The following is a 20,798-nucleotide window of genomic DNA, read 5'->3' as shown; positions in this document are numbered from 1 at the left end:
TATAGATGGTTGTGAGCCACCACGTGGTCTCTGGGAATTGAACTCAGGACCTGTGCAAGAGCAGCCAGTGCTCTTACCCTCTGTGCCATCTCTCCAGCCTTAAATCATGATATCCTTAATCATGAGTTTTCTATTCATACATATACTCCACACACTGCAGTTTCAGTTTTTCCAGCACCACAGAACTGAATGGTCTTGGTTTCTACACTGACTTATGGGGTGTCTCAAGAGTACTGATACTTTGGATAATAGATGTTCCAGAAAGGCTGTTTTTATGATAATATGTGCTATTAAATGAAAGAATTGTTAACAGTTGATACAATTTCAGTGGGCTCCTGTAAAATTAAACTATTGTTCATCTGACAATAAAACACCCATAGAAATATCAACAGAAGTTTGATGTGAGTTTGATATACTAAAAGAAGTGAATAAACATCTCAATTTTTCTTCAGAAGTGGGTCATTGTCATTATGACAAAGATTTACACTGACTGACAAACATTTTGAAAAGAATCATAAGGGAAATGTTTTTAGCACACTGGTGGTTGGAATGAGAATGGCCCCACAGGCTCAGATATGTGAATGCTTGGTCCCTGGTTGGTGGAACTGTTTGTGAAGGATTAGGAGGCGTGTCACTGGGGGGTGGACTTTGAGGTTACAAAAGCCCATACTCTTGTGCCAGTCTCTGCTGCCTGCTGCCTGTGAATAAGATCTAAGCTCTCTCTCAGCTACTGCTACAGCACCATGCTTGCCTGTAGCCACGTTCCCTACTGTGATGGTGATGGACTCGCCCTCTGAAACTGTAAGCAAGCCCCCAATTCAATGCTTCCTTTTATAAATTGCCTTGGTTGTGGTGTTTCTTCACAGCAATAGAACAGTAACTAAGACACATATAAAGAGCAGACTAGAATCAAACAATGTGAGGCTTCACTGCTTTGTAGCTCTGTCTCTTGACTGAATGTTTTAACATCTCTGAACTGCTGCTGTCTTGCCATTGAGAACAGATACCTAACCTGCCAGCATGAAATGTGAGTTAGTGGGTAACTTACACCTTAATACCACAACATACTCAGAATCCAAAATAAACAGAGGAGAAACTAGCTGAACACCTTCCCCATCCCACCAGCCTCAATTACATGCTTCACACACAGTCCCACCAGGGCCTCTTGGCCTCTGCATCCTGGCATTTAGGGCCAGAAGATCAAGGCCTGCTGAGCAGCATCACTGGCCCTGACTAATAATATTAGTAACACTCTCCTTGTAGTGAAGATATGAATGTCTTCACACATTGCTAATGTTCCTTGGGACACAGAGTTGCCAGGTAAGAGCCAGTGCTCTCCATGGAGAACGAGAGTGTATAAGCAGCACTCACTAGGACGGACCAAACAGTAACCCCGCTTCCCAGACTACTGAAGGGCTGTAGCAGGCAGGGCAAGGGCACAGCAGTTGGGCTGTTTCATATAAGGAACCTGTTTGTTTTCTGTCTTCCTCTTTCTTTCTTTTTCTTAAGATGGGGTCTCTATGTATCCCTGAGTGTCCTGGAACTCATGTAGACCAGGCTGGCTTTGAACTTGGAGATCTTCTTTCCCCAGCTGAGATTAAAGGTGTGGGAAGCCTCGCCTGTCCCGAAGTCTGTTTTCTTTATGAAGCGTCACCACTGTTGCAGCGTTTGATGGCCAAGGACAGAGTTTGACTGTCTTGATCTAAATATGGGATGGACAAGTTACTTTTCTTCAAGCCTCTGCATTGTACTGTGACATGCTGATTGCACAGTGTCTGTACATAGCAACTACTGAATAAATGTTGCTGATCCTTCTTATAAACGTCCTCTTGACCCTGGCTTCCAGGTCCCTCCGTGTATGCCTGTGACAAGCGTCTCCTTGATGAATGCACGTGTTTCTATTCCTAAGGGCTTCTAACCCTTCTTGAGGCGGGTGGCTTAAGCAGGCAAAAGGCAGCTTAGTAAAGAATTTTGAAAAATCTTTCTATATTTGAATCCCACCAACAAAAGATGCAAATAGAGGTCAACTAGAATCAGGAAGTTTGTTACCTATGCAGAAAAAAAGTGGACAAAACTGATCGACCAAAGAAAGGAAAAGACACTAACTTTTGTTCTATTAAGGGACAAGGAACGCCAGGTTTCAGAATAGCTCAGCACACAAAATACCAGTAGGGGCCGAGCAGTGGTGGTGCACGCCTTTAATCCCTGCACTTGAGAGGCAGAGGCAAGTGGATTACTGTGAGTTCGAGGCCAGCCTGGTCTACAAAGCGAGTCCAGGACAGCCAGGACTACACAGAGAAACCTTGTCTTGAAAAACAAAACAAATAAACAACAACAAACCAAACCAGCAGGTCCCTAAACTCCCAGGTCCTGGGACTCCAGGCACAGTACCACATGCCCAGCTTAGAGTGACTTTCATCAACAGGTGAAATCCCTCTGAGATGTCGTCCCTTAAATTTAGGGTACCTACCTGTTAATGATAAAAGCAGAACTTTCCAAAGTACTGCACTAAGAACAACTATAAATGGCCACTAATGATTACAAACTACCTAAATGAAGTAACCAAGTAATCTAGAACAGTGAACATTAGGCATGAATCAGAGGTACTAGAAGAAGAAGAAAAAAAGAAAATATTTAAAAATGAAGGCTCAAAAAAGTCATTATGTTGTGAAAGAACGACTAATGCTGTTCTTCATAAAGTCCAACACTCTTACTTAGCTTACCTGCAGCTTTTGAGTCAGGGAGTCCCTTTGTTCTTGGAGTTCTCTGGCATTATCGATTTCTTGTTTTAATCTTTCAATTTCCTGGAAAAGGTAAAGTAATGTCTTTAACAACAATCAACTTATAATAAGGAGAGGGAAGATCTAAATTTTCCATGAAGTTTTTTCCTAGTTCTTAGTAAACAGTAATTTAAAAATACTCTTTATTGACTTTCAGAGGAAATATGTGACTTTAATAAGGATGTTGCCTGGCACAGAATGGGGCTTCTTTTTTTCTTTCCTGGTTGGGGCAGGGTCTCATACCGTACTCCATGCCTTGAACTCACTATGGAGCAAAAGCTGGCTTTAGACTCAAGATCCTCCTCCTCAGGCCCGCAGTCCTGGGACTACAGGTGCCACACCACATGCCTAGTTCAGAATGACTTTTATCAACAGGTGAAATCTGATGGCTTTAGCATAGTGCTAAGCAGCTTCAAGCTTGAGATAAACAATTTCTCCTTTAGTATATAAAATAGCTCTTTTTGACTAGAAAACCAAAGAAAATAACAACTTGTAAAAATTTATCTAATCTCTAATGGTTTCATGTTGATTAAATAAATTCAACTCTCATAAAAAGGCAATACCATAGTTCAATACAGTGAATAATATCAACAGGATCAGGAGTGGGGAAGACAGGACCAAGCTTCATACTATTCAATAAAAGTTATCTTAAGAAAGAAGCCCACAAGGCATGCGCCTGTAATCCCAGTGCTCAGGAGGCAGAGACAGGCGAATCTATGTGAGTTTGAGGCCAGTCTGGTCTACAGAGTGAATCCAGGACAGTGAGGGCTACACAGAGAAACCCCATCTGGAAAAACTGAAAGAAAGAAAGAAAGAAAGAAAGAAAGAAAGAAAGAAAGAAAGAAAGAAAGGGAAAGGAAAAGAAAAGAAAGAAAAGAAAAGAAGGAAAAAGTTGCCCACAATCTCACTTTCTTCTGGATAGCACGTTAGATCTGACCGTCTTGCTGTGCTTACACAGTGCCATGTGACCATGGAGGACTGAGCAGTGGGACCTACCTCTTCCTTTACTTTCAGTGTCTCTTCCAGTTCCTGCACGGTCTGATTCAGCTCCGCCTTGTGCGTGTGCACAGCATTTGCCTGACTACTAACACATTCCAGCTCAGTGACCTGCAGGTAAACGAGAGCACAGATTAAATTGGGTGGCAATTTCAGAAGGTTTCCTGCTGAGCTCAGAGTAGGCCCCTGAGAAGTTAATGAATTCTGAATTACTATATGAAAGACAGTTATTAAGATTCTCACATAAAATAAATTCTTTAAAGATAAATATTTAAAGCAAGTGGCAAAAACCAAAGGATTATTAGCTAAGCTAGAGCCAATGGATTATTCATGTGCTGGTCAGAGATAGGTAAGGGAAAACAAGTGATTAATTACTACAAAGAATTCCTGTAAGAAAAGTCTTCCATAAAATGTACACAGGTATAGATCTGACTGACTGCTTTCTCCATTTGCTGTCTTCAAAACTAGCTTGTAGAAGTAAGGGCACTTTTCAAATAAATTTCCAAAATACAAGAGAATCTAAAAGGCAAGATATGCTTTCAAACACCCTAAAAACTTGCATATCAGAATGGCTTCATGTCAACTGTGCCTCTTCTGGGAAAGATAACAGTTCTTCAGTCACTAAGAACCTACCAAGAGCCAACAAGTGGCATAGTTTGTAGTGAGCACTTGACACCATGATAAGGTAACAGGGAAAAGGTTAGTACCCTTCAGAGTCATCCAGCCCCAGTGAGTACAAGAAGACACACTCCACACTCTCCAAGTCTGGTTGACTAGAATAAAGCAAACTTGCCTTGAAATTCCAAATAGCAAGTCCCCCTCTGCATTCTGTAAGTGTTTCATCAACATCTATCCTCCTTACCACATAAGCGCTAATACACTTCCTTGCATAGACCTTTATTACTTAGGTCGGAACAAATGCAACACTCGGCAGTGCAGTCAATTGTAACTTGGTCACTCTTCTTAGAGATTCTCAAACTGCTAACAAATTAATCTTTCACTGTATGACAATCATACAGTGAAACAGTTGCTTTTTATAATATTATATCTTTTTTTCTTTTTCTTCTCAGTAATGAGGATTGAGCCCAGGGCCTTGTACATGTGAAGCAAGCACCACTTCTGGACTGTATTACCAGACCATAATCGTAAGTTAAATCCGAGGGTTTTCATTCATTGGCTGCAACCTACCTAAACATCTATTTTGGCCTAGACGTACACTTCTGACTGTAACAGAAGGCAACTCCCTTTGTCCTAAGAATAAGTCCTGCTCATGCGTATATTCTTGAATTAACTAGAGTGTCCCTTTGAGGACCACTCTGATCTTAGCAGGCAGTCAACTTTCAACTCAGCACCTATCTTCTGAAAGCCCATGCCTTCTGCTGGAACCCTCTCTTTTCTCTCTTATTCACAAAATGGAGCATCTAATTTAAAAAAAAAAAAAAAAAATTGGGAATGGGCTGGCAAGATAGCTCAGCATGTAAAAGCAGCTGCCACACAAACCTGACAAGCTGAGTTCAGTCTCCAAAACCTCAACACAGGATCCATGGAACAAACTCACCCACAACCTCATGCAGACATTCTATACATGCACACACAAACACACACACTCTTAAAAAAATCTTATGAATCATTTAGTTGTTTTTTAATATTTATCAGTTGTCTTTGATTAAAAATTCCTTAAAGGGAATTTCAGTACTGGTAACAATGGAATGTTACCTTTCCCACGGATTAAAAAAAAAAAAAACTGTGGAAAAAATAGACAACAAACAATAACAACAACCCCCAAACAACCAACTATGGAAAGCAGTCATGTTACGTGTCTATGATTTACACATCTCTGTGTATAAATCTCTATCTCCACAGATCTCTGCCAGTATGGCTGCTTGATAGATTCAAGCTGAAACCTGGAGCTTGATTTTCCTGAGCAGTCCACACATTTTGGAAGATCGAGAAACTAGGGGAATTAAATGAAAAGCAACAGAACTCACACAAATATTTAGTGGACTCCACTGCTGAGCTTGCACAGTGTGTGTGTGTGTGTGTGTGTGTGTGTGTGTGTGTGTGTGTGTGAGTGCGGGTGGAGAAAAGCTGGACACTGGAAGGACTGGCATAGAGAAGGCCGTTTGAAATCTTGTCAAATAAACACGACCCTGAAAACACTTCAAGCTTTCCAGTCAAACCTCAAGAGGGCCACGCCTTACAGCTGAACACGGCCTGGAACTAGACTAAGAGATTAGGAGAAAACTGAAATAAACTAAATCTATTGGTACATAAATTCACAGTTTCACAAATTAAGGGATTTTCTGCCTGCTAATGATAATAATAATGGGGAAAAAACCCCAACACTCTTCAAAGGAACCAGAAAACTTTATAAAATTCCACTTATAATGTCCAATATATATCTAAAAATCTCTGTGCATCTGGAAAAACAGGGAAACAAGTAGCCAAGATAAAACTCTAAAGCAAAGCTGAGATAACTTGTTGCCAGGATACCCACAGCACAAAAAATTCTAAAAGAACTGATACAGGCTACAAGGAAGTGATGGCAAGCTAGGTCTGCAGAATGAAAGCACTAGATAGTGCAGACTCTACTAAACAAAGGCTGCAGATGGTTTTACTTGGATCCGCAGATCCCTGCCTCGCTTCTCAAGTGTGAGGATTACAGACGTGAACTTCTTTTTATAAATTCTTTAACGTTCAATTCAACTAGTTGCTACAAAAATTCTTTCTGGAAAAGGATCACACAGTAAGGGAACATTATAGATCTTCAATGGATATTAATCACCACCATTTGTCATGTTAGGTATTAACTATGATTAAAAAAATTACAAAAATTAACTTATTATCATTAAGTATACTTGTGTATTATAAAGAGTTCCACAACTTTACCTTTCTTTCCTTCCTTCCCTTCCCCTGTCCCCCTTTCTTTCTGTTTTTTGAGACAGGGTTTCTCTGTATAACCTTGGCTGTTCTGGACTCACTGTGTAGAGCAGGATGGCCTTGAAGTCACAGAGATCCACCTGCCTCTGCCTTCCTGAGTGGTGGGATTACATGCGTGCACCACCACACCCAGCTGGCTCCATAACCTTTCATCTTGTAAACTTGAAAGTTAATTGTTATGCACAGGGGAAGCTGTGTCTGCTGTGTCCTCGAGGCTCTCCTCCTTTCCTATGTATATCTCTGCCTCCCTGGCTCTACTACAGGCTCAACACCGCTGTCACCCAGCCCATCCCGACTACCCTCCAACCTCACTTGCTTGGTTTCCTTTTGAAAAAGGAACACTGGTGACATCTGCTCCCTATCGGTAAATGCATTTCTATGTTTCCAATACAAAGACATTTTAAGAATCTGTTTGGTTGCTGATATTAGTAGCACTGGGATTTCTGATTTTCTATTTCAAATCTCTAATGTTACTACTGATTTTTATAAAAAAAATTATCCATAGTTTTCAAATTGTTCTTCACTAAAACAAAAGTAGGATTAAAAAAAAAGGTTCACTGACTAACTGCAACTCACTGAGCTATATAACTACATGCAATTTAAACACTCAATTCATAGGAATTGTATAGAAGGCTGGGTTTTTGTTTGTTTGTTTGCTTGTTTGTTTTTGTTTTTTGATAAAGGGGTCTTGCTACTATGTTGCTCAGGCTGGTTTTGAACTCCTGAACCTAAGAAATCTTCCTGCCATAGTACTTAGGATTATCTTTAAGCACTCTTTTTTTTTTTTCTTTAAGCACTCTTGTGCAAAGGCAGAAAATGTATTTTGTTGCTGTTGTTTTGTTTTTGTATTTTAAAGACAGGGTTTCTCTGTGTAATTCTGGCTGTTCTGAAACTTGCTCAGTAGACCTGGTTATCCAGGAACTCAAAGAGATCCATCCACCTCTGCATCCAGAGTGTTAGGATTAAAGGCACACACCACCATCGCATTTTTAACTTATTACAATTAGAAAACGGATTTTTAACTTAGTATAATTGTCAGTTAAGCATCTCAGTTTATTTTCAAGAAACTGTAAAGAACATTTATTATTCCCATGTTGTAGGTTAAATGTACTGAGCTGAAAGGGAAAAGTTCCCAAAGGGCACACAGCTAATGTGGCACAGCTGAAACTAGAATCAGTTCATTTGTTTTCAAAACCTGTATAATTTTCATTCTCATTAACTCTGAGAAATACTTTTCTTGACCCAGTAAGACGTGAAACTGAGCTCATATATATCTTCTGATAACAAAGAATTCCCCAGGAGGTGTGCATGTGCTGCACGGCCACACAGGTTTCCCTTCGCAGCCCGGTCTGGTCCCTACCCGCTTGTGCAGGCGCTCTGCTTCCTCCTGATAGGCGGCAAGCTGTTGTTTCCATTGCTTCACGTTGGCAGTGGACTCCAGCAAGGCCGCGGTGAGTTTGGCGTTGTTTCCTTTGAGGGTAGCCAGTTCAGCCTCCCAGTGTTTGCTGATTGCTGAACTAAAATGAAATGAGGAGAATATTTTATTGTTTCTCTGAGTACTGTTTCTGAATGTACAACAATACTTAGTTCTGTTATCAGGCTTATAGTCTAAGGATGTTTTCAAAGACAACCCCAAACAATAAAAGCAAACAAGTGCTTCAGCATGAAATGAAGAGCAGATGAATGTGATATGGGGATATATTAATAAATATTATACCCAGAGCCAAAAATAACGAACAACACACTATGGGGACGTACAGACTTAGTTCTATAGGGAACCAAAGTCCACTAGAGTTTCACTCCTCAGTGGGACACATGAGAATGCTCACATGACAATAAGGTTGAAACAGGTAGTGTAGTATTTTTTTAAATTACTGATTTGTATCTTTATAGTCAGAATTTTTAAATGCTCAAATAAAAAGTTTATTATAATAGTTATAATAAAATGATTTCATATGATAGGCTAGACCAAAAAGTTGGTTCCAGTAACTTCTATTACAAAAGTAATTGTATCCATTGGGAACACCCCTCTCTTGATAATTACTTTGTTAACTTTCCAATGGAGAATCATCTTGTTTAAAAGAAAATGATGGTTTCTTTTATTACTGAAGTTTATTCCAGTTACTCAAATTCTACTAACTCCATCCCATTAAGCAGTGATGCCTTTTACAGCTTTCTTTACTCGATGGTTTTATGTCCAGTATCAGTTTGTATCACAAGGCAAATGCTTTCATGAACTGATATTTATAGTAATTTTAATACATCAGAAAATGTAGTTTCTAACATCGAAATTTCTAAAGCTTAATGCCGGTTTTAAGATATATCCACACCACAATCCCCTGATAGGACAGAGAAGGACAGGAGAGCATTTCCAGTGACAGACTTAGGAAAAGCAAACAGACTCAAAATGTTAATCAAATAAAGAAAGGGGAAAAAAAACAACCCTCATATAATCCCAAATTTAAGAACATATTTCAAAATAACTTATCAAAATAATTTTAAAATATGAATAAAAGACTGAGGCTGAGAACAGAGGAGGAAACACACTGTAGAACCCTCCAGTAGGTTCCAAAACAAAACAGGAAGATTGGGAGTGCAGGTGTAGTTTAGTGGTAAGGCACTTGCCTAGCATGAGAGAGGCCCTGGGTTCGATCCCCAGCACTGCCAAAGAAGAAACAAAGAAAAGAAAGGACCGTTAGTGAAAAACAAAGACTGAGCTGATACTGTTGCAGCAGTGCTGATTCCAAAGTCTGGCTATATTACAGTCATGCAAGACATTAATTAAGGAATACCAGGTAAAGGGTATATGGGGCGGGGGTGGGGGTGGGGGGCGCGACACTGCAGTTTGAGTAACTTCTCTGTAAACAGAAAATGAGTCTTACGTGTTCCTAGAGTTTACCAGTTAACAGTGTCTCATCAAACAGTAAGGGCAGAATGAAGCAACAAATGAAGCCATCAATTTAGCAAACTATTTTTATTCTCAAAAAAGCAGCTCTTTTCAAATTCTTCCTTTGTGGAATGACATTTTAGATTTAGGTTTTCTGAGGAAAAATATAACTATTCACCTTCTCTAAATGAGTCAGTTTTTATTAAAACCACCTAAGAGTTTGCCCCAAAAGTGCTTCATTTACACGGACTCTTCAATCTGATAACTGAAATCATATTGAACTAATTTTAAAATGTGCTATAAGCAAATATCAAACATGTAAAATTAAAAATGAAAATTACTTTACAGACATTTCTAAAATCTACTTGTCAAAAAACAATATCATCCTAAAGATGAACTACACCGTGCTTATAGAGAAAGAATGAGGGCATTTTAATATGCTATTTTCTCAGTTTTATTTTGTATTCCATTGGTAGAAAATCCATTAAGAATTTGATATGTCTATGTATTTCATTTATTATGTCTGTGATACTGGACTAGTCTCCTAACTATATTGATGCTCCATTTTTTACATGTTAATTAAAAAAGCTAGTCAAGCACTACTCAAATGTCAGCCATTAGCTCGCTGCATGTGGCTATTTAAACTGCTCAATATTAATAAAGTTAAAAATTCACTTTTTAGCTACACAGACACACTTCATACAATCAATAGCCACAAGCCACACATGAGTAGTGGTTAGCAGGGACACAGAACATTTAGCCATAGCAGAGGGCGCTACCGGACTGTCATCCTGCAGAATCTATTGAACAAAGTTTTCAATGTCTTTTGTTATGGGGTCAGTGGTATACCCACAACCTAAATCTAAGTCCTAACTCTTAGAGCATCACAGTTTGACTGTATTTAGAGAAAGGTTTCTAGAGAATAGGGTTTAAATGAGATGCTTGGGTGAGTGAACCCAACTCATATGACCAATGTACTTAGGATTTCTAGTGTTTGGATGAAACACCACAACCAAAAGCAAGTTGGGGAAGAAAGGGTTTATTTGGTTTATACTTTCACATTGTAATCCATCACTGAAGGAAGACAGGACAGGAACTGAAGCAGGGCAGGAACCTGGAAGCAGGAACTGATGCAGAGGCCATGGAGGGGGCTGCTTAATGGCTTGCTTCCCATCACCTGTTCAATCTGCTTTCTTTCTTTTTTAAAGATTTATTATTTATACAGTATTTTGCCCGAATGTGTTCCTGCCTGCCACAAGAAGGCACCAGATCTCATTAAAGGTGGTAGTGAGCCACCATGTGGTTTCTGGGAATTTAACTCGGGACCGTTGGATGAGCAGCCAGTGCTCTTAACCACTGAGCCATCTCTCCAGTCTGCTTTCTTATAGAACCCAGGACCATCAGCCCAGGGATGGCCTTGCCCACACTGGCTAGGCCCTCCCCCACTGTTCACTAAGAAAACGCCTGACAGCTGGATCTTATGGAGGCATTTCCTTAACTGTAGTCCCTCCTTTCAGATGACTCTTGCTTGTGTTGTGTTGACATAGATTAGCCAGGTCATCCAGTATTTTCAAATTCTCTGGTTATTTAGATTCAAGGAGGCTCAAGTTTAAGATATAACACCAAATATCTAGTATACGATTGTTAACTCCAGGTAAATATATTTATTCTCTATGTCAACAGAGAAATTATACAATTTTATGTGTGGAATATTATATACTTATAAGCAATAAAGTTTTTTGTTATTTGTATTTATTTATTTTTGTTTTTTGTCTTTGTTTTTTTATTTGTTTGTTTTTTGAGACAGGGTCTCTCTGGGTAATCTTGGTTGTCTTGAAACTTACTATGTAGACCAGGCTGGCCACGAACTCAGAGATCCACCTGTCTCTGCCTCCCAAGGGCTGGGATTCTTTAATCCCAGGCAACAACAACAACAACAACAACAACAACAAAAGCATTTCTAAGACTCTTGGAAGTGCATACATGGGGAGAGGTATTACACTTTCCTGCAAGCTCTTTACCACAACCTTCGATTAGAAGCAGCATAGGTAAAACTACTGGAAGCTACTAGAAGGTCATTGTGTTGCTGACAGAAACTTCCCACTGTGGAGAGGATAAAGTATAAGACAACTCAAAAGCTAAGGCAGTATCAAGAGTTGAGGGAAAAGTCTCTCCAGCAGGGCAGCACTGATTCTAAGCACGAGATAATACTAGAGGGGGGTGAAAGTATATACAAAATCAAAATGTAGTTTATCCCTGAGTAGAGTGAGTCAACTCCTAAGCTAACACAAGAGCCACGCACAAGTATAGGAAGAATTATAGTAGCTAGCCTTTCATATTTATAGGTCCCACATATCTGTAGACACAACCAACCGCTGGCTAGAAAGATTAGCAAAAAGTTACTTTGTCTTTACTGAATATAAACAGGCTCTTCCTTATTATTATTTCCTAAATAATAAAGTGTTAACTATTTATATAGCATATATACTGCATTAGTCTACTTCATCTAGAGTTAAATGTGCAAAGTTTTTACACACACACACACACACACACACACACACACACACACACTACTATTGGATTGACATAAGGGGCTTGAGAACCCACAGATGTTCTAGACAAAGGGTCCTAGAACCAACCCCTCACAGACAAAGACACATGAACTATAAGTTGCCGCTGTTTTAATGCAATATTTAACATTCAATAGGTTCTAATGTGTGCCAATGAGCAATAAACAAAGCCACTGTCAAAAGAGAAAGCAATGCACAGGTTCTTACTCAGAGATGCAGAGCATACTAAGCAAGGAAGGCAAAAGGCCACCTGTGGCCTTCCCAGAAAAGGAGACATCAAGCTTAATCAAATTGTGAATTTCAGCAGAGAAATGGAACCAACAAACAAGAACCAAGTGACAGTGTTAGAAATAAAGAGTGTTTTGACAGGTTCAGGGAATCTGACATAACTGCACAACATTATTAGAAATCAGCCAAACTGAAACACAAGGAGAAAAAGGAGACCACAAAACATAGATTAATACAAAACTCAAAACTGCCTAACACACTAGTAATAGAGGGTTGAAGAAGTAAGTATTTTAACACATAAAGGCTCATAACAGGGTTAGTCACAGTAGTCAAAAGGTATTCGGGGACTCAATGTCCTCCAGCGGGTGGCTGGACCAACAAAATGAAGTATCCAATTACAGGTAATGGAAGGAAATTCTGAAATGTACTGTGACACAGATGAACCTTGAGGATATCATCACATACAAAAGCCCAGCCTCCAAAGACAAATACTGTATGTCCCCACTCAGATTTGAGGTCCACAGGCAAGACCAGGGAATATAGAAACGCTGTCAGGAGAGGCAGGAGTATAGAGTTACTTTTCACTGAGTACTGTTTATCGGATTTGAAAAATGAAAAGCAAGTTACCGAAAGGGGTTGACTACAAAAGAGCACAGAGGACTTTTTAGAATAGAGAACCCTTTTAACTTTCTGTTTTTGACTTTACAAATGTAGAAACTATCAAAATGTGCAAATTTATGTTAGAAATGGGGAATGGCACTGTATATAGATCCTTTAATAAAGTTATCTTACTACCAAAAGTAGAAAAATGCTTCTAAGAGCTTTTTTCTGTTTTCTATGAGCTTTTCTACAAGTTCTTTCTGTGATTGTAAGATGACAAATAACTGGAGGGACAGGAAACTTTCTTAAGCTTGGTTGGACTCTCTCAGAGCTGCTCTGTGACGCCTGCTTTCTTGGCATGGGAAGAGACTGGGTGGGTAGGAAGCAGACCGGCTGTGCTGCAGGTTAAGAGAAGGAGGTGTACGGGCCGTTAGAGACAGTGATAGGAAACAGACGGAGGAGGAGGGTTAAACCAGCAGGGACATACAAAAGAAACGTGGCACAGACAAAGCATAAAAAGCATGTGCCTTGGGGTTCTAAGAAACCGAAGCAAGGTCAAGAAATAGCATAGAAAAAGTTGAAGGGACACAGTCTCTTAATATACTTATTTCTGTATGCCTTGAGTCCTAACATAGTTAGATCTGACAGTCAAATTGCCTAAAATATTTTTATGTATCTTTTTAAAAACTCTTCAAACCTCCAAAACACAGATGATTACACTAAAATAAGAAAATAAATATTGATGAAAATCCTTGGCATCAGATACTTTTTATGCATAGTACAACACACACAGCCACAGTACACTAGATCTAAGACTGGTGTAGCCTGAAATGAGTACTGTAAGGAAGCAGTTCAGTATTAAGTTTTTATGCTTTTACATTTTCTTCTTTATTTTTATTGCCTTGTGTGTATAAATGTATGCATGTCTGTGTACCACTTAGATGCAGTGCCAAAGGAAAGCAGAAAAGGTGTTGGATCCCCTGGAGACACACCGTGTGGGTGCTAAGAATCAAACCACGGTCCTCTGAAGAGCAGCCAGTGCTCTTAATTGCTGAGCCTATTCTCCAGCCCCTGGCATCTACATTTTCTTATACTGATTATAAGGCAAATGAATACATGGTTTAAAATTGCCTATTAGCCAGAATGTTATCACAGGGTAAATCTGAGTCATTCAGAGAACATTCCTGTTTCCTCTACTTTGAGCTGTTCCTTGGGTCATCGTTATTTCTAAAGCACAGTGAAATACAATGTAGTATCTGTGCCTAGCAATCTTCTTTGTTTCCCCCCTGTGGCTATACACATATTCCTTTGGCTACCAAGTATGTGAATGCTTCTATTAGAATGACTTAAGCATTTCAACTTCTGTAAATTCCAAAGGTTGCCATACTAAAGCAAGTTCTATGAATAAGTTATCTCGGATGTGTTTAATTCTTACATGCATAAATATGTTTTGACATCCTTTCCAATTTTGGGGGGAAAAGTATGTTCCTTGATCTTCAGCTCTAAGATACTGGCTTCTTCCCTCTTTGACTGATATTTAGTAGTAACGTATATCTCTGAGAGTGTAATTTTAAGTTAGTATCTTACATTTTAGAAATATTTATTAAAACAGCATTGGGGAGATTGCTCCCTGCCTTGCATATGCAGGGCCCTGAGTCTGGTTTCCACCAGTATGAAAACACTGCGGGTGCTCTTGGGGATGATCTGATCTGGCCTCTTATAGAAACAATCTTGAAAGTTATGCCTTAACTGCCCAAGATGACAAATCTGTCCAATGATTCAGAGACACTGAAATACTACTATGATCTCACATTTGAATGCTGGGATAAGGCAAAAATAATTGATTCTTGTGGGTGCTTTTGGTTGCTCCTTAATGTTTTCCTTCAGAAAGGGCCAGCCAGTTTTCTCTTGGCTTCAGTCACTTCAAAACTATCACCAGTTTCCTTAGGCAGAATTTCAAATTTAGTTTCTCTTTATTTAAAGTCAACGTTTTGGGAGGAAAGTATTAAGCTTTATTAACATATTAAGTTAATAGAAAATACTTCAAAAACTGAGAGCCTGGTATATGAACAGTGTACTTATCGGACCTCTGAATAAGCCAGTGTGAATGGTCACTTGAAGGGTCTAAGACAGTTGTCCTCCCAGGCCTCCATGGCTCTGGATATGTCACTGGAATTTCTAAAATGGTCACTCTTTGCCTGTATGCTCCACCCATGTTAATAATGCAGCACTGAGAAGATATTTAGATCTTTTTCAAAAATCCTTAAGAACAAGGTACAAACAGCGGCCCCCACCCACCCGCCCGCTGTGCGCGCCAGTATACTTCTCTGTATCTAGAATGAAGTCAGAGCTCTAAGTGGAAACACACATAGCACTGCCTGATCTGAGTTGGCCTGCTACTTGGCTCTTTACTTCCCACTCTAAATGGGGAGCCTACTGTTACTAGTTACTACATATAACCCCATAGCTTGCCTCAGTACTCAAAGCCTACTGTTATTAATCGGGTGCTTCTTTGGAGGCTCTTCCCTCAACCCCAGGGTGGGAGTGTCACGGTCTTGCTATGTAGCCCGAGCTGACCTTAAATAAGCCTATGTTCCTTTGCCCCAATCCCAGTACTCAGAAGGCTGAATCAGGAAGATTTCCACAAGTCCGAAGGCAGCCCAGGCAGTAGGGTGAGTTACGGAATAAGCTGCCTCAAACAAATAAATCGTAGCACCGAGAAGTGAACCGTTAGAGTGAGACTCTGGACGTGATGGAGTTACAAGAACTCCTTAAACCAGTTAATATATCTCAACATGTAGAAAAATTTCCTGTCTGTGTGGGCTGGGAATATAGCTCCGTGCTTGGCATGAGCACCTGAATTTGGAGCCCTAGCAGCAATGCAGAATGCTGGGCACAGCTGCTCAAGCCTGTAATCCCAAAGCTGGGCAGGCAGATACTGAGGGGAGCTCCCTGGTCAGCCAGTCTAGCTAGCCAAGCGAGTTCCTGGCTTAGTGAAAAACCCTGTCAAAAGCGTAGCTGGAAAACAAAATAGGAAGACAAACAATGTAAATGTTTGGTCTCTATATGCACACATGTGCATGTACCACACACACCACAGGCACACTTACATGCACATAAACCAAACACAATTTTAATAAAAGCAGCCTGTATTAACATCTTTGTCTGTCTAAAAGAACTATCATAGTTACAGTTCATAGTACCTTTCCTTGGTGAAATGCAGTATTCGTTTTATGATCAAAGGCATCTTAGAAATCAGCTAAAACACAAAATTTACTTAGCTCCTATAAAGAAAGTCAACTACCACTGGCTTTAAGAAAGTTATAAATACTTATGGGCTGTGAAGAACACACACAGTGAGCAAGAACTGCCTCCTGAGACAACAGGCGTGGGAACTTGCCGGCTCCAACATTAGCTACGGGGTCTTGGGGTATCCATCAGCCTCACCGCATTTCATCTGTAAAACGAGGGTTAATAACAGCTGTCTCCACAGTCTGTGTGAAAAACATAGACGGTGCTCAGGTACTAGGGCTCCTCTACATCAATAAGCAATAAAAAAATCTTAAAAGTATCTCAGTGAGCTAAGAAAAAGCTAGAGATGTAATATTAAATATTTTAAAGGGACTCTTTTTGATCAATGATGTAAATGACTGAAACTGTAATTTAAGTCAAATCAACAACAGGTACTCACTTAATTACTTAAGCTCACTTCCTTGGTATTGTAAATATATTATTTGTGACAAGTCTAAGCCATTGGTGTAATCTCAATGAATTTAGCAAGCTAATGAAGGAGTACAAAACTACATAAACAGAAATCCCTGTCTGAGCACTGCCTATGGCTGAGTTCTGATGGAGAAAGGGAGACCTGAACCTGATTTCATTGTGTTTAGCTCATGAAACAGCACCGCTGCACAGCTTCCCATTAGATTTTGCAGAGGACAAAAGCTCTGTTGTTACTAAGATGCAGGGAGTCACAATGGCTCTCAAATGTCCTGGGTCCCATAACTGTGCTCTGTGTGGTATAAACAACCTGAGTCTATCTTACTTGAGATGTACTACAGACGTGTGCCATATCTCTACACGCCTTGCCTGGCTCCCTGCGGTTGCTGCTTTCTGTCTTAATGTTGTGGCTGAGGAAAGACATACACCTGAAGGACCACAGAAGTCCAGGTTTCATGGCCACTTTCCATTCTCACTGCTGGCTGCTAATAGCGAGTGTTAAAGCCAATAGAGATTCCTACTGAAAATTTACAACAGTCTAATTTCTGTAAGGAACCAGATGTGGGTACTAAATTCCTTCTCGATCATGTTTACTTGTAAAACACGCAATTTTTAAATAGGTATTTTAAATACCTTAACATAGAAATAGTTTTCTTGTATCAGCAAATTTAGAGGACTGGGGCCATCGAAAAGATGGCAGCAGGGCTAGAGAGATGCCTCAGCAGTTAAGAGCACTGCTGCTCTTCCAGAGGACCCGGGTTCAGTTGCCAGCACCCACATGGCAGCTCACACTGGCTGTAACTCCTGTTCCAGGGGATCTGACTCCCTCACACATACAGGCAAAACACCAACATACACAAAAATAAATAAATAAATAAATAAATAAAAATAAACAAAAGAAGGCAGCTGCTCAGCAGAGTCACTGGTAACGTGTAGTGAACTGAAGGAGATCCAGCCCATGCTGATAATACGCATTACAAATTACAAGACCATTATCTTAATACAAGCCAGTGTTTATGTTGATTTCCCTTTTGAAAACAGACCAACAAGAACAAAAACAACTAACCATTTACTAAGAGCTTTCTTTTCCCAGCATTCCCCACTGAGGACGTCCTCATGACACGAGTCTTATCTATTTAGTGAAAAATAATGCTTCTTTCAAGTCTTATGAATATGCACCTATCTTTTGTGAGAAATGAGGTCAAATAAATTCAAGCCTGTCCTCTCGTTTGCTAGATTATAAAATTACAATCATAACCTATCCAAGATAAATATTTTAACTATATGCTAATTTAGCTTTCAAAGGACTTGAAAATACATTTCCTTGCAATGATGGTCACATGAGAAAAAAACACTGTAAAAACTGCTTGGCATGCCATTAAGTATTGTTGGAGAAAAACATTAAAAGCAGAAATCACTCTAGGTATTCAAAGAATTGAAAAGACAGCATTAATAGAGGTTTTGCCAAAGCCATCCATAGTTGGGTGGAAGAAAATGGATATTTTATGGTAAAATCTGTTTCCCAATATTTTGCCATGAAAACTTTTCATCTTTTAGAGACTAGTAGTGATCAATATTTTTAATGGCCATTATCTGGTACTCAGAATCAGAAAATTTTACAGCTTAATTTTTTTTTAAAGAGGCTATAATCACATGACAAAACTATTTAATGCTTCAGCGATGGCATGAACAAAAGTTTGCTTCTGTTGTTGTTTAAGGCAGAGTCATTATCTCCAACTGTTAGTATTTATTTAAGCTATGTAAATAATATGCAAAGATAAGGGCACTGATCAAAGGAACTATGCAAATGACCCTAAGGGGAGATGACAGAGAATTAGTAACAGCTTAGTTCACCTTCTAAAGCCTCCTCAGTGAGCCTGGACAGCAGCAAAGGCCTCTATAACCCAGAGAGCCCACTTTACTCTCCCAGGTGATGGAGTCACACTGGTTTCACACCTTCCCCCCCAAGTTAGTTCAGCAAGAGCCAGTATTTCAGCTGCAGGATAATGATACAACTGAAACGGGCCAGTGAGAATGTTTTCTCCTTTCAGTGACAGTGACAAGCCAGCACACCATCACAAAAGCTGTCTTCCTTAATCTAAACAAGCCTGAGTAACCTGTGACTTCTTAAAGAACTTCTGTTTGTTTGTCTGTATTTGAGATAGCGTCTCACTGTGTAGCCCTTGCTGACCTGGCCTCAATCTCTGAGATCCACACTCTGCCTTGTAAGTGCTAGGATTAAAGGTGTGTGTCACCACCCTTCCTTTTGAACGAATTTTTATATGACATCATCACATTACAACTAAATTCCATTAGTATGAGTTTGACCTAACACAGACTATGCATATGCAAAGGCTGACGAGAACTAACTTCCAGATACACTGAACGGCTGGGACTTGCATGAGGCACCTGCTTGACTGTTTCTTTCACTGAGCTGCAACTTTTCTTTTTCACATGCTCCCTTTGCTTCACTGCCTGAAAGATAATCTATAATTGGCTGTGTGCAGTCCCATGACAGGGTGCTGAGAAAGAATGCCATGCAGAAATCACTGAAAAAAATTCTACTTTGCAATGAGTTTAAAATATGAATTACTAAACATTGGTGAAATCAGAATATGCCAGTCAAAATAAAAAATATTAGAGCTGAGGTAAAAAAAATTTTTTTTGAAGTTAATTTACGTGTATGGGTGTTTTGCCTGCATGAATGTCTGTGTACTTGTTGCTAAGAAGGCCAGAAGAGGGTGCTGAATCCCTTGGAAATTGGGAGTCACAGACTGTTATAAGCCATCATGTGGGTGCAGGAAATTGAACCTGGGCCCTTAGGAAGAGCAGTCAGCGCTTTTAACCTGGGCTCTCTTTCCAGCCCCTGGATGAGATTCTTGAATAGTTTGGAATCTTTATATTGTGGAAATGAACTGCATAGTATGCTGATAGTTATAACGAAAGAAAGAATGAGTTTCATAATACATTTGAATGCAGGCTGCCCACAGTGCTGTTTATTTCCATCACTGCTCCTAGGCTGCTTTCTATGGACAAATGAGGGCTGAGGTTAAACTAGGAGCTTACTTCTAAGCACAGACTCAGGGGTTAATTTAACACCTTTCAAAAAAAGCATTTGCCTCCCCCCAAAAACACACTCCAAGCCTATGAGAAGCTTCTGTCGCACACTGTATTCACCCATATAAACAGCCTACTGGAATACATGCCTTACTGTGTGTCCCTGGGATAACTGATGACTTACTTTCAACCAGATATTTATCTTAAGTTTGCTGGAGACAGAACCCAGGGACTCAAGTGTGCTAGGCAGGTGCTGTGCTACTGAACTCTACAATTTGCATCTCAGAAGGAAAGAACATGCTGCAATGTCTGCTGGGAGCCAAGACGCCATTACAAGCAGCTGCACATGTCTGATGAAGAGCTGCAGGGTTTGGTGTCTGCCCTGCTGGTGCTTGGTCTTCCTGGGTGTGAGTCTTCCTTTTTAGAGTGGCAGTGTTTACTCTGCGCCACTGTATATTCCTAGCTGGGAACTTGTTTATTTTGCAGGGGCTCACAGCTAAGAATCCGCCTTGAGTCTCAGCAGAGACTATAGACCTTTGCAGTGTTGGAACTTAACAAGGACAGAAACTTCAGAAGTTGAACTGAGTGCATTTTGCATTAGGAGATCGTCCTGAGCCAGGTGTGGAACGCTTTGGTTTGAACTCACACTGCTCCCCGTGGGCTCACATATTTGTACACTTGGTGTGCAGCTGGTGTTTCTGCCTTGGGAACCTTGAGGAGGTGGAACAAAGCTAGAGAAAGCAGATTGCTGAGAAGGGGCACATACAGGGTTAGGTCCAGGAGTTGAGCCTGGGCTTTCTCTGACTGCTGGCTTCTGATGTGATGTAATCAGCAGCCTTAGGTTCCCACACAATACGTTTGCTTTTTCTCACTGCCTTCAGCTATTTTAACATGGTTATGAGAACAGTACCTACTATGCCAGCCAGGCAACCTTCCTTTCCTTTCCTTCCTTCCTTCCCTGCCCACATTTTGACAATGGCAATGCAAGTTGCAGTTATACACTGATTTAGACATAAGACT

The 20,798-nt window shown here is 40.1% G+C and overlaps 1 protein-coding gene across 3 annotated transcripts in view; it reads right to left on the bottom strand.

Annotated features, from left to right (window-relative positions):
* Positions 1 to 20,798, bottom strand: part of Homer1 (homer scaffold protein 1) — a 101,233-nt gene that overhangs the window by 8,979 nt on the left and 71,456 nt on the right. For 2 of the 3 annotated variants that reach the window (XM_051172531.1, XM_051172530.1), the window contains exons 6-9: positions 9,342 to 9,377; positions 8,077 to 8,233; positions 3,777 to 3,887; positions 2,724 to 2,804 (exon numbers count right to left, since the gene is read on the bottom strand). In XM_051172531.1, the coding sequence (XP_051028488.1) occupies positions 2,724 to 2,804; positions 3,777 to 3,887; positions 8,077 to 8,233; positions 9,342 to 9,377 (385 nt within the window). The remainder of the gene's footprint in view (positions 1 to 2,723; positions 2,805 to 3,776; positions 3,888 to 8,076; positions 8,234 to 9,341; positions 9,378 to 20,798) is intronic. The other variant, XM_051172532.1, reaches the window with a different exon arrangement.

The sequence above is a fragment of the Acomys russatus genome, chromosome 30 (assembly GCF_903995435.1).
Source record: "Acomys russatus chromosome 30, mAcoRus1.1, whole genome shotgun sequence".
NCBI classification, from domain to species: domain Eukaryota; kingdom Metazoa; phylum Chordata; class Mammalia; order Rodentia; family Muridae; genus Acomys; species Acomys russatus.
The sequence above is the reverse complement of the archived record's forward strand: the minus strand, read 5'-3'. Positions and strand labels throughout refer to the sequence as shown.